The sequence below is a fragment of the Talpa occidentalis genome, unplaced genomic scaffold (genome assembly GCF_014898055.3).
Source record: "Talpa occidentalis isolate TD23 unplaced genomic scaffold, MPIMG_talOcc4v2.1 talOcc4.9, whole genome shotgun sequence".
NCBI classification, from domain to species: Eukaryota; Metazoa; Chordata; class Mammalia; order Eulipotyphla; family Talpidae; genus Talpa; species Talpa occidentalis.
In genome coordinates this window covers 114,558,900-114,573,977 of record NW_023605305.1, presented here as the reverse complement: position 1 = coordinate 114,573,977, position 15,078 = coordinate 114,558,900, and the positions used below count along the sequence as shown (strand labels likewise).

At 49.7% G+C, this 15,078-nt stretch overlaps 1 protein-coding gene across 13 annotated transcripts in view; it reads left to right on the top strand.

Annotated features, from left to right (window-relative positions):
- PDZK1 (PDZ domain containing 1) overlaps positions 1-15,078 on the top strand; it is a 32,221-nt gene that overhangs the window by 14,639 nt on the left and 2,504 nt on the right. For all 13 annotated transcript variants that reach the window (XM_037501338.2, XM_037501333.1, XM_054690823.1 and 10 more), the window contains 6 exons: positions 4,260-4,471; positions 5,196-5,442; positions 7,004-7,140; positions 7,921-8,116; positions 9,435-9,631; positions 14,455-14,679. In XM_037501338.2, the coding sequence (XP_037357235.1) occupies positions 4,262-4,471; positions 5,196-5,442; positions 7,004-7,140; positions 7,921-8,116; positions 9,435-9,631; positions 14,455-14,679 (1,212 nt within the window). In that variant the 5' untranslated portion in view covers positions 4,260-4,261. The remainder of the gene's footprint in view (positions 1-4,259; positions 4,472-5,195; positions 5,443-7,003; positions 7,141-7,920; positions 8,117-9,434; positions 9,632-14,454; positions 14,680-15,078) is intronic.

The window sequence follows — 15,078 nt, the reverse complement described above, 5'->3', positions numbered from 1 at the left end:
TCCCCTCAGCAGTGTATTTCAGTAGATCCACCTGTTCTGTTCCCCACTCTGTCTCTGGTGAATCCTCTCACCCCCCACACCTCTGGTCTATACCTCAGTTCTTCTATGCATGAATAAATCTTAAGGAAAATAAAAACCAAAAAATTTTAAAAAATTAAATGGACATTTCCACAGGAACATTCTCAGCACAGAGACCTTGAGTGCCCACTTCTCAGCAGCCCACTGACATTAGGATCTAATAAAATGGACTCTCTTTCCCCAACCAGCCCTGTGAGGAAAGCCCTGCTGCTTTAGTCCCAAACACAAAGTGTGGGTTCGGAGCCTTCTTCTTGGCCTTCAAGCGCCTCAGCTGCTTGGGTCTCACTGGGTCCGGTCCCCTCAGGTCAGCTTCAGCTCCCAGGTCAACTCTCCACAGACCCGCTGCGGGGGAGATGGGTCTTGGTTCACTCAGGCTCACGTTCAGGCCCAAGCTGGTAGCTGCCTGGGAGCAGGCCCTGGTTCTCCAGGTGCTGACCTGTGGGAAATAGCTCCGTGGGCACAGTTCTTCCCTGGCCACCCCGACGGTCTTCCCTTGTTGCTCCCGACCTCACTACCCTCTAGAGTGCACCTAGTTTTTCTTTTTGACCATGGGCATAGCATTGTCCTTCCTGGTAATGATAGTCTAACCCTTTTAGAAGAATGTGGGGTCTAAAGGTATAATTAATAATTAAAATTGATTAAAAAATCTCCTTGGCCCTCACCCCTGGGTCTTTCCTGACCAGCAGCCAGCACTTTGTTCTCTTTCTCACAGACAAGCCACTTTGCTGCCAAGAATCGACTTTTTCCCCAGAACTCAGAAATGATTATAGCTTTCTTTCACTTCTAGTATTTTATTTTGGCTCTTTGAGCTGTGGAATTAAGCCCACTGAAGATTTAATGGACTCCAGCATCAGATGATTGCTGATATGATATAGAAACTCCGAGGCCTTCCCTAGTTATATGTCTGTCTGTAGCCATAGGGGTCAGATGACCAGATTTTGTTAGGAGGCAGAAGATGGGGGGAAGAGATGACTGATCTTTAAATACAAAGATCCTACTGTGGTCCATATACACCATGGAGTATTACTCAGCATTCAAAAAAGATAAACACATGCAATTTGCAGCAACATGGATGGAGCTGGAAGGGATCATGCTCAGCGAAACAAGCCAGAAAGAAAAATACCGGGTGGTCTCACTCATAGCAGGAATCTAGAAAACTTAAATAAGGGACCAGGAAAAAGAATAACTATAAGAAAGAAAATATCAAAATCAACAAACAACTATGAACCAGAGACACTCTATGGGGGGTGGAGGTGGGGAAAGGAGAGATTGGGGTCAAAAAAAGGCGGTTATAATTGTATAGGGAATATAAAAATAAAATTTAAATTAAAAAAAAATACAAAAACCCTTCCTAATTCAGTCCCATGTTCTAGAGTCCCTGGCATCCTTATTATGAAGCAGTGACAGGTCTGGCTGAAGGGATGGATCCAGCCCTAATTCAGGGGCCAGTGTGACCCCAGGAGATGGACCAGACAGACCCAGGACTGGAGCTTGACCAGAGCCCAGCTCTCGTGACTCCTAGTTGAATTGTTACTCGGCAAGATGGCAAAGCAAATCATTTCAAGGACTGGAGCATCCCATGTAAGGCCAGGCCTTTAGGGTCTTGATCAACTGTCTCCATTGGCACAAGTGAAGGTGTTAAATATTTTATCAATCCGGTGTGGGCACCGATGGATGGGCGCCAGGATTAGTCCTTTAGTGGCTGAATTGGCGGGAGGGAAATATGGCGGCTGGCGGCAGTGGGGCAGCTGGAGCAGAGCTGAGTAATTACCATCTGGCTACTTGAACACTTGAACCAAACAAACAAAAAAACAACTTGAGATTTTGCCCAAAAATAGTGATTTGTCTTTGTCAGGCTTGTGGGTCTCTACTGAGAACCCAGGAAAACCTTGTCTCTTTTTCCTCCCACAAACTAGCCCTCCTGGTAGGAGGCTTCACTTTCTACCCTCTACCTGCAGAGAGGGAGATTAAGATCGTGCAGCTGCACTGCTGGGTGTGAAGTCGGGTGCCTTAGAAATGAACCATCCCATCCGGCTCACAGACAGCCCTGCCTCTTGATGGAAATGTGACATCTAATGGTCTTTGTTTGGATGATAAGAACATGCAGTTTTGTAGCATTTGGATGAGGTTCTGTAAGTGCCATCAAATTTCATGGGTTTCACCCTCCTAAGCCCTGTCACCACCCCCAGGCTTTCAGCTCTATAAAGGGGAGAGTTGATAGGATCTAGGTTTGGACAGAGATGTGGATTCCAGCCAAAACCAGAAGTGCTCTTAGGCTAGAGGCTCTGCAGACAAAGGCGTCTTAACCCAGGGTGGATGCGACCTGGTTGAGGTCTCGTAAGTGCTTACTTGAGGTTTTGTTAGGATTGCAGCCTAGGAGATAAAGATTCAAGAATTCCTTGACTGACTGATGTTCTGGGGTCCAGAAAATAGAAGCTTAAACAGGCTAAAAACTGCCAAGCAGAGGTGGCATAGACACGCTAGGCAAGTCAGGTGAAAGTTTGTGATAACATGGAAATGAGCACCGTGGACGGCAGGAGGAAGCTGGTCAGAGGCTGTGATCCCTGCCGGTGTGGAACATGGGCTTGTCAAGAAGCGACTGGTCCTGGCAGCCCTGCGGGTGTTATTGGTGTTCATCCCGGGGCGGGGGCAGCTGCAGCAGGCTCAGTTCCTTCCTGCAGGTGACACGCCCGCTCGTACCCGGGGCCATGCCCAGCAGCCGTCTAGACGCCACGGTGGTTACCCCAGCAGACGCCGCTGGCTGCGCGAGAGGCCGCCCACTGGCTCCCCAGCGCCCGCGCCTTTCCTCCCAGGGCAGCGTCTTCCTGGTGGCCGTGCTGGCAGCGCTGCTGGGCTCCCCGGTGGGCACCTGCACCCTCCTCTTCCCTTGACACCCAGGGAGGCTCAGGCCCGGGCTTTGGGAAGACACCGTGTCAGTTTGTTTCCTGCGTCTGGCTGCTTGGCCATGCGCGCCGCTGGCAGTGGGGCTGCCAGGAGGTGAGGCCTGGCGAGGAGGCCAGGTCACCGCAGTGGGAGGTGTCTGCCCCGTTGGCACTGTACGTCTGTGGCCACAAGGGTCAGAGATGACTCGCCGATAGGAAACTGTGACACCGGGAACGAGAGGCCTGCCCCGCGGGCAGCGTGACCAGCCAACCCAGCCGTCGGCTCCTTGGCCGCGGCAGACGCCAGCAGGGCTGGGCTCTCAGCTCGTCGAGGAGGGGCTGGAGATGCCAGAGACTTCTAGAAACTGGGCGCCAAAGCCCAGCTGTTGGCCTTCCTGTTGCTCCTCCAGCCGGGCGGCAGGAGGGCGGGGAACGTGCGGCTCCTGCAGGGAAGCTTGACCCGATGACAGGAGGATTTTCCGCTGCTGAGCATCCCTCCCTGTTCTGGACGACCACCCGGGCTGCCTCTCCAAAGGGCAGCGCTGATATTTTTAACTTGTTTGAGGTCTCCTTGTCCTGACCCACTTTCCCGCCCACTCCTCCTCCTGGTCTCGGAAAAGCCATTTCTCCGGGGAGTCATCTTTGATTCTTCCCAGCGCCTCCCCGCTTCTGAGACCCTTTGTTCTCGTGGCCCGCATCGCCCTCTTCTTTCTCACAGTATCATTCACCCAAGTTGTTGTGAAGGTGTGTTCTCCCCGACGGGAGAGGCAAAGCGGTGGGTTTGTCTCGCCCTGAGATTTAACCCCCGTGCCAGAACTTGTGGGGTTCTTCAAGTGTTTGAGGGGATGGCGCTGGGGCGGCGTGGTTATGTGGCTTGTCGAGCTGTGAACCAACACCCTCAGGTACACCTGGCTCTTCCTCGGCGTTGCCTCAAACAGCGCAATTACACCAAACATCTGAGTGAAAGCGGCTTGTGTTTTCTTAATATTTTTAGCCCAGTTGCTTTAGGTCAGGGGCCTAGGAACGTGTTTCGGGGGCTATGGAGAGGAAGCCTGTGTATCCAGGCCCCAGCCGTGTACGTGGGCCTGAAATTCCAGGGAAAGTCCACTCTGGGGGCCTTGTATAGATTTAGCCATCATGAGCGAGTCATGGAAGGGGTCCCTAGACCCACCCCATGCCGTTCCCAGCCTTCCAGACGCGATGTGACTAGAAGAACAGAATTGTAGGAGATGCGGGACAAGTTCTCACTCCAATTCAATTTTTTCCCATGACTTTATCCATTTGTTTTTCTCGTCCCAGAAATGGCTTCCTCTTTCCACCCCCGCGCATGTAAGCTCTCCAAACAAGAAGGACAAAGCTATGGCTTCTTCCTGCGAATCGAGAAGGACACCGACGGCCACCTGGTCCGGCTGGTGGAGAAGAACAGCCCGGCGGAGCAGGCCGGCCTGCAGGACGGGGACAGGGTTCTGCGGATTAACGGGGTCTTTGTCGACAAGGAGGAACATATGCAGGTGAATGAGACACGGGTGTTCCGCTTGCAGGCTCTCCCCAGGCTCCCCATCTCTGATAACTGGAGATTGTGAGATCAGTGGGGCTTCCCTGGCTGCCCCTGGTGAGACAAGACACCCTGAGGGCCAGCCAGCCAAGCTTCCTGCACCTCCCCAGGGCTGCGAGGCTCACGCCTCGACTAGAATAGGAGTGCCCAGTGCACACTCGCATGGTGTCAGGTCTGAGTGCATTGCTTGTTTGCGACAGGCCAGGAGCGATGCTAGGTCCTGTCATAGCTGTTATTCTGTTAAATCTTTACCAGAACCCATGAGGTACAACTTGCCATTTTACAGAGAAGCAAGTGGCTCCTCAGATAACCGAGCCTGCTGGAATGTTCGTGCAGGAACACATGGAAGGGTCTGACCTTACCCCAAATGTGTCTGCCTGCGAGCGGGAGCTCTTCTCATGGCGCTGGGCTGTCCCCGTAGACCCAGGAGGACTTTTGTGCTCCAGCATTTATCCCTAGAAAGGACCAGACCTTGCGAAATCCCCTGGTCTGGGTGGGGCCAAATTCTAGACAGCGAGGGTGCGCCAAGCCCAGCCTAGCTCCACCTGGGCCTCAGGAGGGCAGGGGTAACATCTGCCGACTGCTTGGGTGTCGGGGCCTATCGGAGCCTCCAGAGCATCGCCTCTGGCCGTCGATAGATGATTGCTGGTTAAAGCGACCTTTTGCTTCCTTTCTCCGAGGTGGTGGATCTGTTCAGAAAGAGCGGGAATTCAGTGACTCTGCTGGTTCTGGACGGGGATTCCTACGAGAAAGCCGTGAAAAAACAGGTCAACTTGACAGAGCTGGGTCAAAGCCAGGAATTGGATGTGAATGACAAGAAGTTGCCGCCTGTGCTGAATGGAGGGGTGCATGCCTGGGCCCAGCCCCGCCTCTGCTACCTGGTGAAGGAGGGCAGCAGCTACGGCTTCTCTCTGAAAACTGTCCAAGGTGAGCTTGAGGATGGGCATGGACGCTGCTTTCCAGAAGAAGGTAGTAAGGACAACCATCAGCAGCTCCTCCCCGGCCCTCCCCATGAGCTCAGCACAGTGAGCAGTGTGAGGGTTCAGCACAGTGGGCAGCAGCACAGGGCTGGGGGCGCTGACACTCCTGTCCCCCTGTGTTCCGCTAAGCCTTAGAGGGTTGATACTACTTTCTTCTTTTCTAGCTTCCTTAGGGTAGGGGTGGAGCGTAGAATAGGGAATAAGAAGCAAGAAAAATGAAGATCTTCCTAATAGCTACTTTTGAGTAGGAATTTTGAGTAAGAATATTTCTGCGGCGTCACTCATTGATTCAACAAATTCTGGAGCACCTACTGATGTCGGGCGCTGTCATGGTGGCCGAGGACAGTACAGGATCCCCACCCCGTGACATTTAACGTAGGCTCAGCCTGAGCTGTGTCCCTGACCTCTAGCTGAGAGGTACGTAGTGATTTGAAAAACCTCAACCATCGGGAAGTGCTAGAAACCCCGTTTCAGGCCGACTTGGGGCCTGTTGACACTGGTTCTGTAATGGTTTCTGGGGATCGGGATTGGAACCTTAGGCGCTGCGTCAGCCTTTTGATCCCACTGTAGTGTTGCTTGTCCACAGTCTTGTTTGGGAGAGGTCCTGTGGGAGGTCTTGACTGGTAAGTGATAGCAGTTTAGTGGGAAACATACATTGTTCCAATTTAACCTGTAGCTCAGAGATGCAGACTCCCTGTGAGAGGAATTTCTCCAATCTGCCACTTGAGGACAATGTTTTAGGTGATCGAGGAAGCTTGGCATTTCTTAGAAGTCCATTATCAGTAAAGTGGTAACAAGATTCAAATTATACTCATTTGGCTCTTATGCTTATGTAAATGGTGAATGGTTTAGATTAATGAAAAAATGTTTTCTTCCCGATAATATATAACCAGGTAATAGGAGAAACATTAAGTGTTTAAGGAAGCAGAGTTTAAGTTACCGCTATTTCTTACGAATGATTTATGTCATTAATAAGCTACCCTTTGACTGGATTGAAATACGAATATCTTGAAAGAATTGACATCATTCCTTAAAGAAGCACCTAAACCACACCCCCAACCCAAACCAGCGTCTCTGAACCCTTCCCTTCCTCCTGCTGCTCGGTCCTTCTCAGTCTGCGTCAGAGAGATTTATTACCCCGGTCATGGTCGGCAGCAGCACGAATTCAAGGGGACAGATGGAGTGGCCACCTTCTAGTTCTGCAAGTACAGAGAAAGGAAATAGGACGCAGGGATGCACTCGGGAGAGTTTGGTGCTGTCTGGCCACTGAGATTCTTTTCTTGCCTTTACTTAGGCTCAGAAGTTCTATTCATGTCAACAAAAAACAGCAGCATAATGGCCATGTCAAGCTTTGTGCTAGAATCTAGTATTGTAATTCTAGATCAGAAGCCAAAATCTACGTGAGTTAGCCCTAAAATTGGAGGCTCTGGTTTTACGATGGGGAGAAAATCCTTGATGGCTGCGCAGGTGATCGATCTGTCACACTTGTCTGTTGCCTTGACTTTCAGGTAAAAAGGGAGTGTACATGGAAGATATAACGCCTCAAGGTGTGGCTATGAGAGCTGGGGTCTTGGCTGATGATCATGTCATTGAAGTGAACGGCGAAAACGTAGAAAATGCCAGCCACGAGGAAGTGGTTGAAAAGGTATAGTCCCGAGAGGTGCTGTTCTCACCTTTTCTTGCATTCCACTCTCACTAGAAGTGGCAGGAAGACGGGAGAGCAGTCTAGGAGGGAGGAACATCACGATGGGAAGTTGCCCCTTTATAATAAGCGTGAGCAAACTCGCTGCTGGCAAAAGCAGTGTTCATGTGGGGGTTTGGAATAAAGCCTTTGCTAGTTTCATGTTACCTTGAAGTGTTCTAAAGACCCTTCACTTTGCCGTTTGGACCTTATTTGGATCTGCTTGGCAGCTCCCTCTGCATTTAAAATAAAGTCCATCTTACTAAAATGCTTTCATACAAGCTGGAAGATAACCAGCGTGGCAACGAATACAGATACACATGGGGGGTGTCGGAAGTCCTGTTACCCCAAATTGTATGTCCCAGCTCCACTGCACAGGGAAATCGTGCCGAGGTTTTCTTTGAGGTCACAGGGAATGTTGAAAACTGACCAACACCGCTTCTCTTGGTAGAGATTCTCCTTGGCAGATCTGTCCATGTAAACTACTTCTTCCTCTTCCAAGTGGGTGTCCTCGCCTCCACCTAAGCACCGGGGTTTTCTGGATCCCAGCTCCCACTTGGTTTCTGGAGCATGGATGTGGAGGAGCTCAGACCTAAGGGGAAAAATGACCATGGAAGTGAGACAAATGCCCGTTAAATCCCCCCGTTCCCGCTGACTCCCGAGACCGCGCACCTCCACTGCGACACTCGTGCTTCTCAGCGTCCTTCTCGGAGGCTGACGTCGACGCGCTGTGTGTCGTTGCAGGTGAAGAAGGCGGGAAGCCGTATCATGTTCCTGCTGGTCGACAAGGAGACGGACAAGCGCCACAGCGAGCAGAAGATACGATTCGAGAGAGAAACGGCCAGTCTGAAGTTGCTGCCCCACCAGCCCAGGGTCGTGGAGATGAAGAAGGGCAGCAACGGCTACGGCTTCTACCTGAAGGCAGGCCCGGAGCACAAGGGTGAGGCAGGAGATCTGGCAGCGACACCGTCCAATTTTTTTCCCGGGTCTGACTCCAGAGCTCTGATAGACTCCGACTCCCTCGCAGATGCGCGAGGGGCCAGGAAGAAACTAAAGGCATACTGGGGTCAGCCCCCATGTCCAATGGGGGTCTGATGCTTGGTACCCCAAATTTTTACAGCTGATTGATTAGGTGGAATCTGGGATTTGAGCAGTACTGTTGGTAAATTGGCCCTGTGGGGGTGGGTGGAGTCCTGTTACAGCTTTTTGTTTTTTGGGGGGGGTAATGTAAATAAATATCCCCACCACCCGGAGTTTAAGCTACCCACATGCTGTCACGGAATGCACACTCGAGAAGTCTACTGCGGAAGCGGTTCTTGTGAGCTGGCGTAGCCAGTCACCCACCACTAACTCTGAGGCAGAGCGGGGTGGGGGGGGTAGGCGCTAGGGCTCAGAGAACCAGGAATCCTTCTGACTCCCTGGGACTCGGCAAAGAAAGAGCGGCCGGCCTCCGGGGCGAGTGAACGCACGAAAGGTCGGCAAACGCACTTGCCTAGAAGCTGCCCTTCTCATGATGTATGTTTACAGTAACGGGCCAACTACTGAGCTGGTTAACATGTAAAAAAAAGTGCTCAGGGCTTTTGCGAATATAAGGCAACAGGACGGGAGTTTTTCAGTCAAGGAGCCTCCTAGTGAGCACAGGAGACGGGACGCGTGTGCGCAGCTGAAGAGCGCCAGGTGCGCCTGGGTGCAGGGCGAGGGAGGCCCTGTGGGAACTCGGGTGGGAGCTCGCCTCACTGGAAGGTCCTGGAAGGCCTCATGTAGAAGTGGCCCCTGAGCTCAGGCTTTCGTATGACCGGGATTTGGTCAAGTAGCTGGAGCAGGGACAAGGAGGACGGGAGTTGTGTGAGCAAAGCAGGGAAATATGGGCAGCTTGAGCAGCATCTACCGGAGAGGGCAGGAGACCAGACTAGAGGTGGGCGGGAGAGCAAGACCACGAAGAACCTCTGTCAGGCTAAGGAGCTGGGGCCTGTGTGGTCCCAAGTCTGCCCACTGACTGGGAATTTATTGACCCTTAATGCTTAGGATGCTATTTTGTTGAGATTAAAAGCCAGACACTTAGAAACATCATTCCCTTGAGACCCTTTCCTGGTTGGCTGGGTCTGTTGCTGGAGCGAGTTCTGAGCAGGGCTGAGGCTGGCTGGGGCGCTCTCGGGCTTTCTGGAAAGGCAGCGGGAGGGACAGCAGCGTTTTGTGTCTATTTCATTAGGGCTGTGGGCCCCACCGGAAATCCCGTGGCCTTTTTATTTCTTGGGTAGGTCAAATCATCAAGGACATAGATTCTGGAAGCCCAGCGGAGGCGGCTGGCCTGAAGAACAACGACCTGGTGGTTGCGGTCAACGGCGAGTCCGTGGAGTCCCTTGACCACGACAGCGTGGTGGCGCTGATCAGAAAGGGCGGGGATCAGACGTCGCTGCTGGTGGTGGACAAGGAGGCTGACAACCTGTATAGGCTGGTGAGTGACAACAGGCCACGTCTTAACACGTGAAGTCTGGCACGATTCTCTCAAGTCCTCACACTTGGGCTGAGTTACTACTCTGTTCTTCAAACTGGAAGGGGTATAACAAATATCATTAAGGCTGAATTGAAGCTCAGAATGGCAGTGATAAGTTTTTAAGATATTATGTTTACAACTTTCAAATATGCAATATATTGTTAAATACAGTCCCTATGCTGCACATCACAGCCCCAGAACTTACCTTACAGCTGAAAGTTTATACTTTTTAAAAAAGATTTATTTATGCACACAAGAGCTACGGTACAGACCAGAGATGCAGGGGGTAGAGTATTCACCAGAGACAGAGTGGGGAACAGAACAGGCAGACTGACTGAAATGCTCTGATGAGGGGAGCAGCGGGCGAGTCAGGAGAGGTCTGCCTCACCATGTGGGTTGTTCCCTGGCTGGCCGGGGTTAGAACTTGTGCTGCAGTAGCTGCGGATTACTTCCTAGTGCGGTGCTTAGCCCCTTGAGCTACCAGGGAGGCCCCAAAAGTTTATACCTTTTGACCCACTTCATCCATGGTCTCCACTCCCACTCTACCTGGCAACTTCCCATCTGTTCTCTTTATCTATGAACTTAGTTTTTTGCTTTTAAGGTTCTACATGAGTGATATACAGTATTTGTCTTTCTCTGCCTTATTTCACTTAGCATAATGCCCTCAAGGTCCAACCATGTTGGAGCAAATGGCAAGATTTCATTCTTTTTTGTGACTGAATAATATTCAACTGTTTGTCTAGAATATTCTCTTTCCCCACTCATCCATCAGTATACACTTGGGTGGTTTGTATATCTTGGCTACTGTAAATAATGTGGCAACGAACATAGGGGTGTGTAGATCTTTTTGAATCAGAAGTGGAATTGGTGGATCATATGGTAGTCATATTTTTAATTTTCTGAGGACTCTCCACTGTTTTCCCTAGTGGCGGCACCAATTTGCATTCCTACCGACTGCACAAAGATTCTCTTATCGCCACATCCTTGCCAACACTTGTTATGTCTTACTTTTTGACAATAGCCTTTATATAAGGTGTGAGGCAATCACATTGGGCTTTTTATTTGCATGTGCTTGATTAGTGGCGCCTGCTGGTCATCTGTGTGTCTTAGGAATAATGTCTATTCAGATGTTCTACCTCTTTTAAAGCAGTTACTTGCTTGTTTTGCTACTGAGTTATATGAATGCTTTCTATATTTTACGTATTAACCCCTTATCAGATATGAATTACAAATATTTCCTTCTATTCAGTAGGTTGCCTTTTGGTTCTGTTGGTGGTTTCTTTTGCTGTGCAGCAGCTTTAGTTTGATGTAGTCCCATTAGATTTTTTTTCTTTTGGTGTTAAATCCAAAAATATTAAGATTGGTGTCATGGAGTTGACTGCCTGTTTCCTTCTAGGTGTTTTATGGTTTCAGGTCTTGCATTCAAGTCTTTAATCCATGTTTTCTTTTTGTGTACGGTATCAAACAGTGCTCTAGTTTCATACTTTTATCTGTGGCTTTTCAGTTTTCCCGGCACCATTTATTGAAGAGACTGTTCTTAATGGTATATTCTTGGCTTGTTTGTCATAAACTGACCATATATATGGGGGTTCATTTGGGGTTTTCTCTTTTGTTCCATTGATGTGTGTGTCTGTTTTACTCCAACACCTTACTTGTATTCAACACATTTTTTTTTAAAGATTTATTTATTTATTGATTGATACATACATACATACAAGCACTGGGTACAGTCAGAAGCGCGGGAGGGTGAGAGAATTCACCAGAGCCAGAGCGGGGAGCAGAGCAGGCAGAAGGACCGAAGTACACTGCTGAGGGGAGCAGCGGGCGGCAGGAGAGGTCTGCACGCCATGTGGGACCCTCCTCCGGTGGCCGGGGAGCAGCTGGGGATCGAACTGGCACTGCAGAGGCTGCAGGCAGCTTCACAGCCCAGCACTCAACGGCTGCGCCACCAGGGAGGCCCTGTATTCCATGTGGGACCCTCCTTCGGTGGCCGGGGAGCAGCCGGGGATCGAACCAGCGCTGCAATGGCTGCGGGCAGCTTCGCAACCCAGCGCTCAACCGCTGCGCCACCGGGGAGGCCCTGTATTCAACACATCTTGACTAGATCTTTCAAAATACTTGTCTAGAGATTAAAAGAGTGAACTGGATAGACAATGGGTTTTTAGTTAGTGGAAAAACCAGACATAAAATATTGTTGCTGTTAGAACAATGTCAACCTGAACATATGTGTAGTGGCCTGCAACTTGTTCCTACCCTAAGCAAATTTATTATCATATTTGGATGGAAAAGTAAAACACATTTAATATGCATAAGTCCATACATAAGACAATGTGTTGATGGATAATTTACTAGTGTATAGTTAATATTTAAAATATCTAGTTAGGATAGAAAGAATAAACAAACTAAGAAGTTCAAGTTTAAATAGGAATTCATACAAGATTATCTTAAAGGAAATTACATGAATTCTAAATGAGACTTGATTTTGATGACTATAGAAAAGCCCAGAACTTGATGATACTCTGCCTCCACACAAAAAGGCAATTTAATATTATACTGACATTGCTTCGGGAGATGATCATATTAGTCTACTGAATTGGTTGGACCATACTTGAAATTACTAGTCACCTTGGGCAAGCTGTGTTCTTTGTGCCTCAGTTTCCTCAGCTGTGAGATAGCTACTGTGAAGGGTGGCAGTGAGGGTTAAATGAGTTAATCATCGCGCTGTACACCTTGGGTAATTTTGTCAATTATACCTCAATAAAGCTAGAAAAAAATATATGAAGCAAAATTGACAGAATTAAAGGGATGAACAGTTTTTACACTAATCATTGGAGACTTCAATATGTCAGTCTCAATAGTGGACAGAACACAGGAACAAGAGAACTCGAACATGACAAACCCACTAGACCTAACCCCACATACAGAACACTCTGCCCAACGACAGAACAAACATTTTGGCCACATGCAATCTCACTGATAGTCACAACAGCCAATTACACTGGCTTATACTGAGAGGTGAATGTATTTTATTTGTGAAATAAAAATTATACATTTAAAATTATACCTGTATTGCAAAACTTTCAAACTCTTTATATACAAAGAGGATTAGACTTATTTTTGAGGTGTTTTGTATTGCACAGATTGACCAACTCGAGCAGATCTGTAGGGAGCGAGCTTCTGTCCTAGCACAGCTGCATCGGCCAGGAACAGGGTGCCGTATCTGCAGAGTGGTGAGCTCTCGGCTGGTGGAAAAGGCCATGCAGAGTCAGGTCACTGCTCAGCTGCTGTAAAGGGGATTCTGGCATCCAAGCCCGTCCCAGCTCCTCCTAATCTCACGGCAGGATGATTGAACTCTGACTTTGTTTTGGTTGGTGTTAGAGAGCATCTATCCATAGGTTGCCTGTCTTCATTTTCTCTCCTCTCTCCTCCTCCTGACAGTAAGGCCCGTAGGTAGGTGCGGATGGAAGTTGGCTCTTTGAGATAAATGCCCTCGGTGAATAAAGTTCCAGGCACCGACTACACCCTCATTCATTTGAATGAATAATGAATAGAAACTCTGTTTAATGTCACTGTACTTTGCCTCAAGATCAGCTCCACTGTCAGCTGTGGTTGACTTGCCTGTTTGGGCCGTGCTGTCAGAGGTGTTTCTGCAGACAATGAGTCACTGTGATAATGTTCACACTTGAAAGAAAGAAATGAGGAGCTTACACAAGTGTCACCGAAAGTTCTGAAGTTTGCTTAGCTGGGTAAGCAGGAGGTTCTGAGACGCAGCTATTCGCAATTAGAAAGGAAGATGTGGTCTGTGATAAGGCCAGGGGCCTGAAGTCTAATTTTAGCCAGGTGCGTGTGCAGGCTCACCCGGGGCAGAGTACACATCGGGCTCACCTTTAACTGCTTGATTTCTACCCAAGCCCAGCAGATGCCCTGGACACTGTCAGCAGCAACTTAACTAACGGCTGCACCAGAATCAAGCATACCACAGTTAAAGGGAGAAGCACAGTTTGACACTAATAGTTGGAGACTTCCCTTCTAGCTCTCTCAACTAAACCCTGTCAATCAAGTTCTTAAATCTTTAAAAAAAAGTCAGATGTTTCTGTTCTACGCGTCGTCTGTATTCAGGACCATCCCAGGGGAGGTGAGGACTAGAACTATGCAAAGACGGCGAGGTGTTTCGCTCGGCAGACGTGCTGGTGGTGACAGGAAATAGCACATGGAGTACAACAGAGCCAGGGCATTAACTTCTGTAACCATGTGTGGTCTCCACTCTTCCTCCCGGCTCCCCAGTTACAAGCGGGTAGTGGCTGGTCTCCTGTGTTCAGAGAGTTATAAAAAGTTATCTTTCATTTTTTCTAGAGAAAACGTTTCACTTTCTCAAGTGTGTTAAGCAGCTCTGAAGACCTTCTCCCTGGGGGCCATGCAGATGAAGTGACTCTGCATGATTACTGGGCAGGCCCTCAGTGTGCATAATCATCCCACAGGGAGGCGGCTGTGGCCATCCGGGGCCCTGTTCACGCTCACAGTCCGGCACCTCAGGGACACCAGCAATTCGATTAGGCTTATTTTGGGGTCCTCGTTCCACAGTCTGTGCTTTCGTTTGTTTCCATGTTTCTATCCATGACGCTATCACCAAGCTCAGCCTGGGTCCTTTTCCTGGAGGGAGAGCAGAGACAGCCCAGGTAGATGTATCTGGGAAGGGAGTGGAACATGTATGGCCTCGCAAATTGAACAGCATGTTTAATGAAGCGGAACGACTCACGAGTACCTTTCTCCCGCTTTTCTCAAAGGCTCATTTTTCTCCAGTCCTCTACTATCAAAGTCAAGAACTGCCTAATGGTTCTGTCAAGGAGGCTCAAGCTCCTGCTCCTGCTGCTCTGGAGGTCTCGTGTGCAGACGCCACAGAGGAAGCAGGAGATCCCAGGCCTAAGCTCTGCAGGCTGGTCCGAGGAGAGAACGGCTACGGCTTTCACTTAAATGCGGTTCGGGGTCAGCCAGGGTCGTTCATCAAGGAGGTGGGTAACCTGGCTCCGCCGCCCGGGGGCACAGCCAGGTAGGGGGCTCCTTTCCTCCCCCCACGGAAAACCTAGTAAAGGGCTTGCGCTGAAGCCCCTCAGTGAGGGTCTCATTTGGGTTCAAACAAAGTGTCCCTTCAAGACAGCCCCAGGACAGCTGAAACTCGCCCCCCCCGCCCCCCTGTCTGCTCTACCTCTTCATGTTTTCAAATCAGATGAAGTGACTGACGTGACTATCTGGCAGTCACTGTTAACTCTGGGGGTGATATCGTGTGCTTCCTGGTCTTTGACGCCCTGCCCGGCAGGGGTGGACAGCGAGGCTGTCCCTACAGCTTCCAACCTGGGAATGAAGGGGACCTAGGAAACGGAACGCCTTCATCCAGAAGACGGAGAATGATT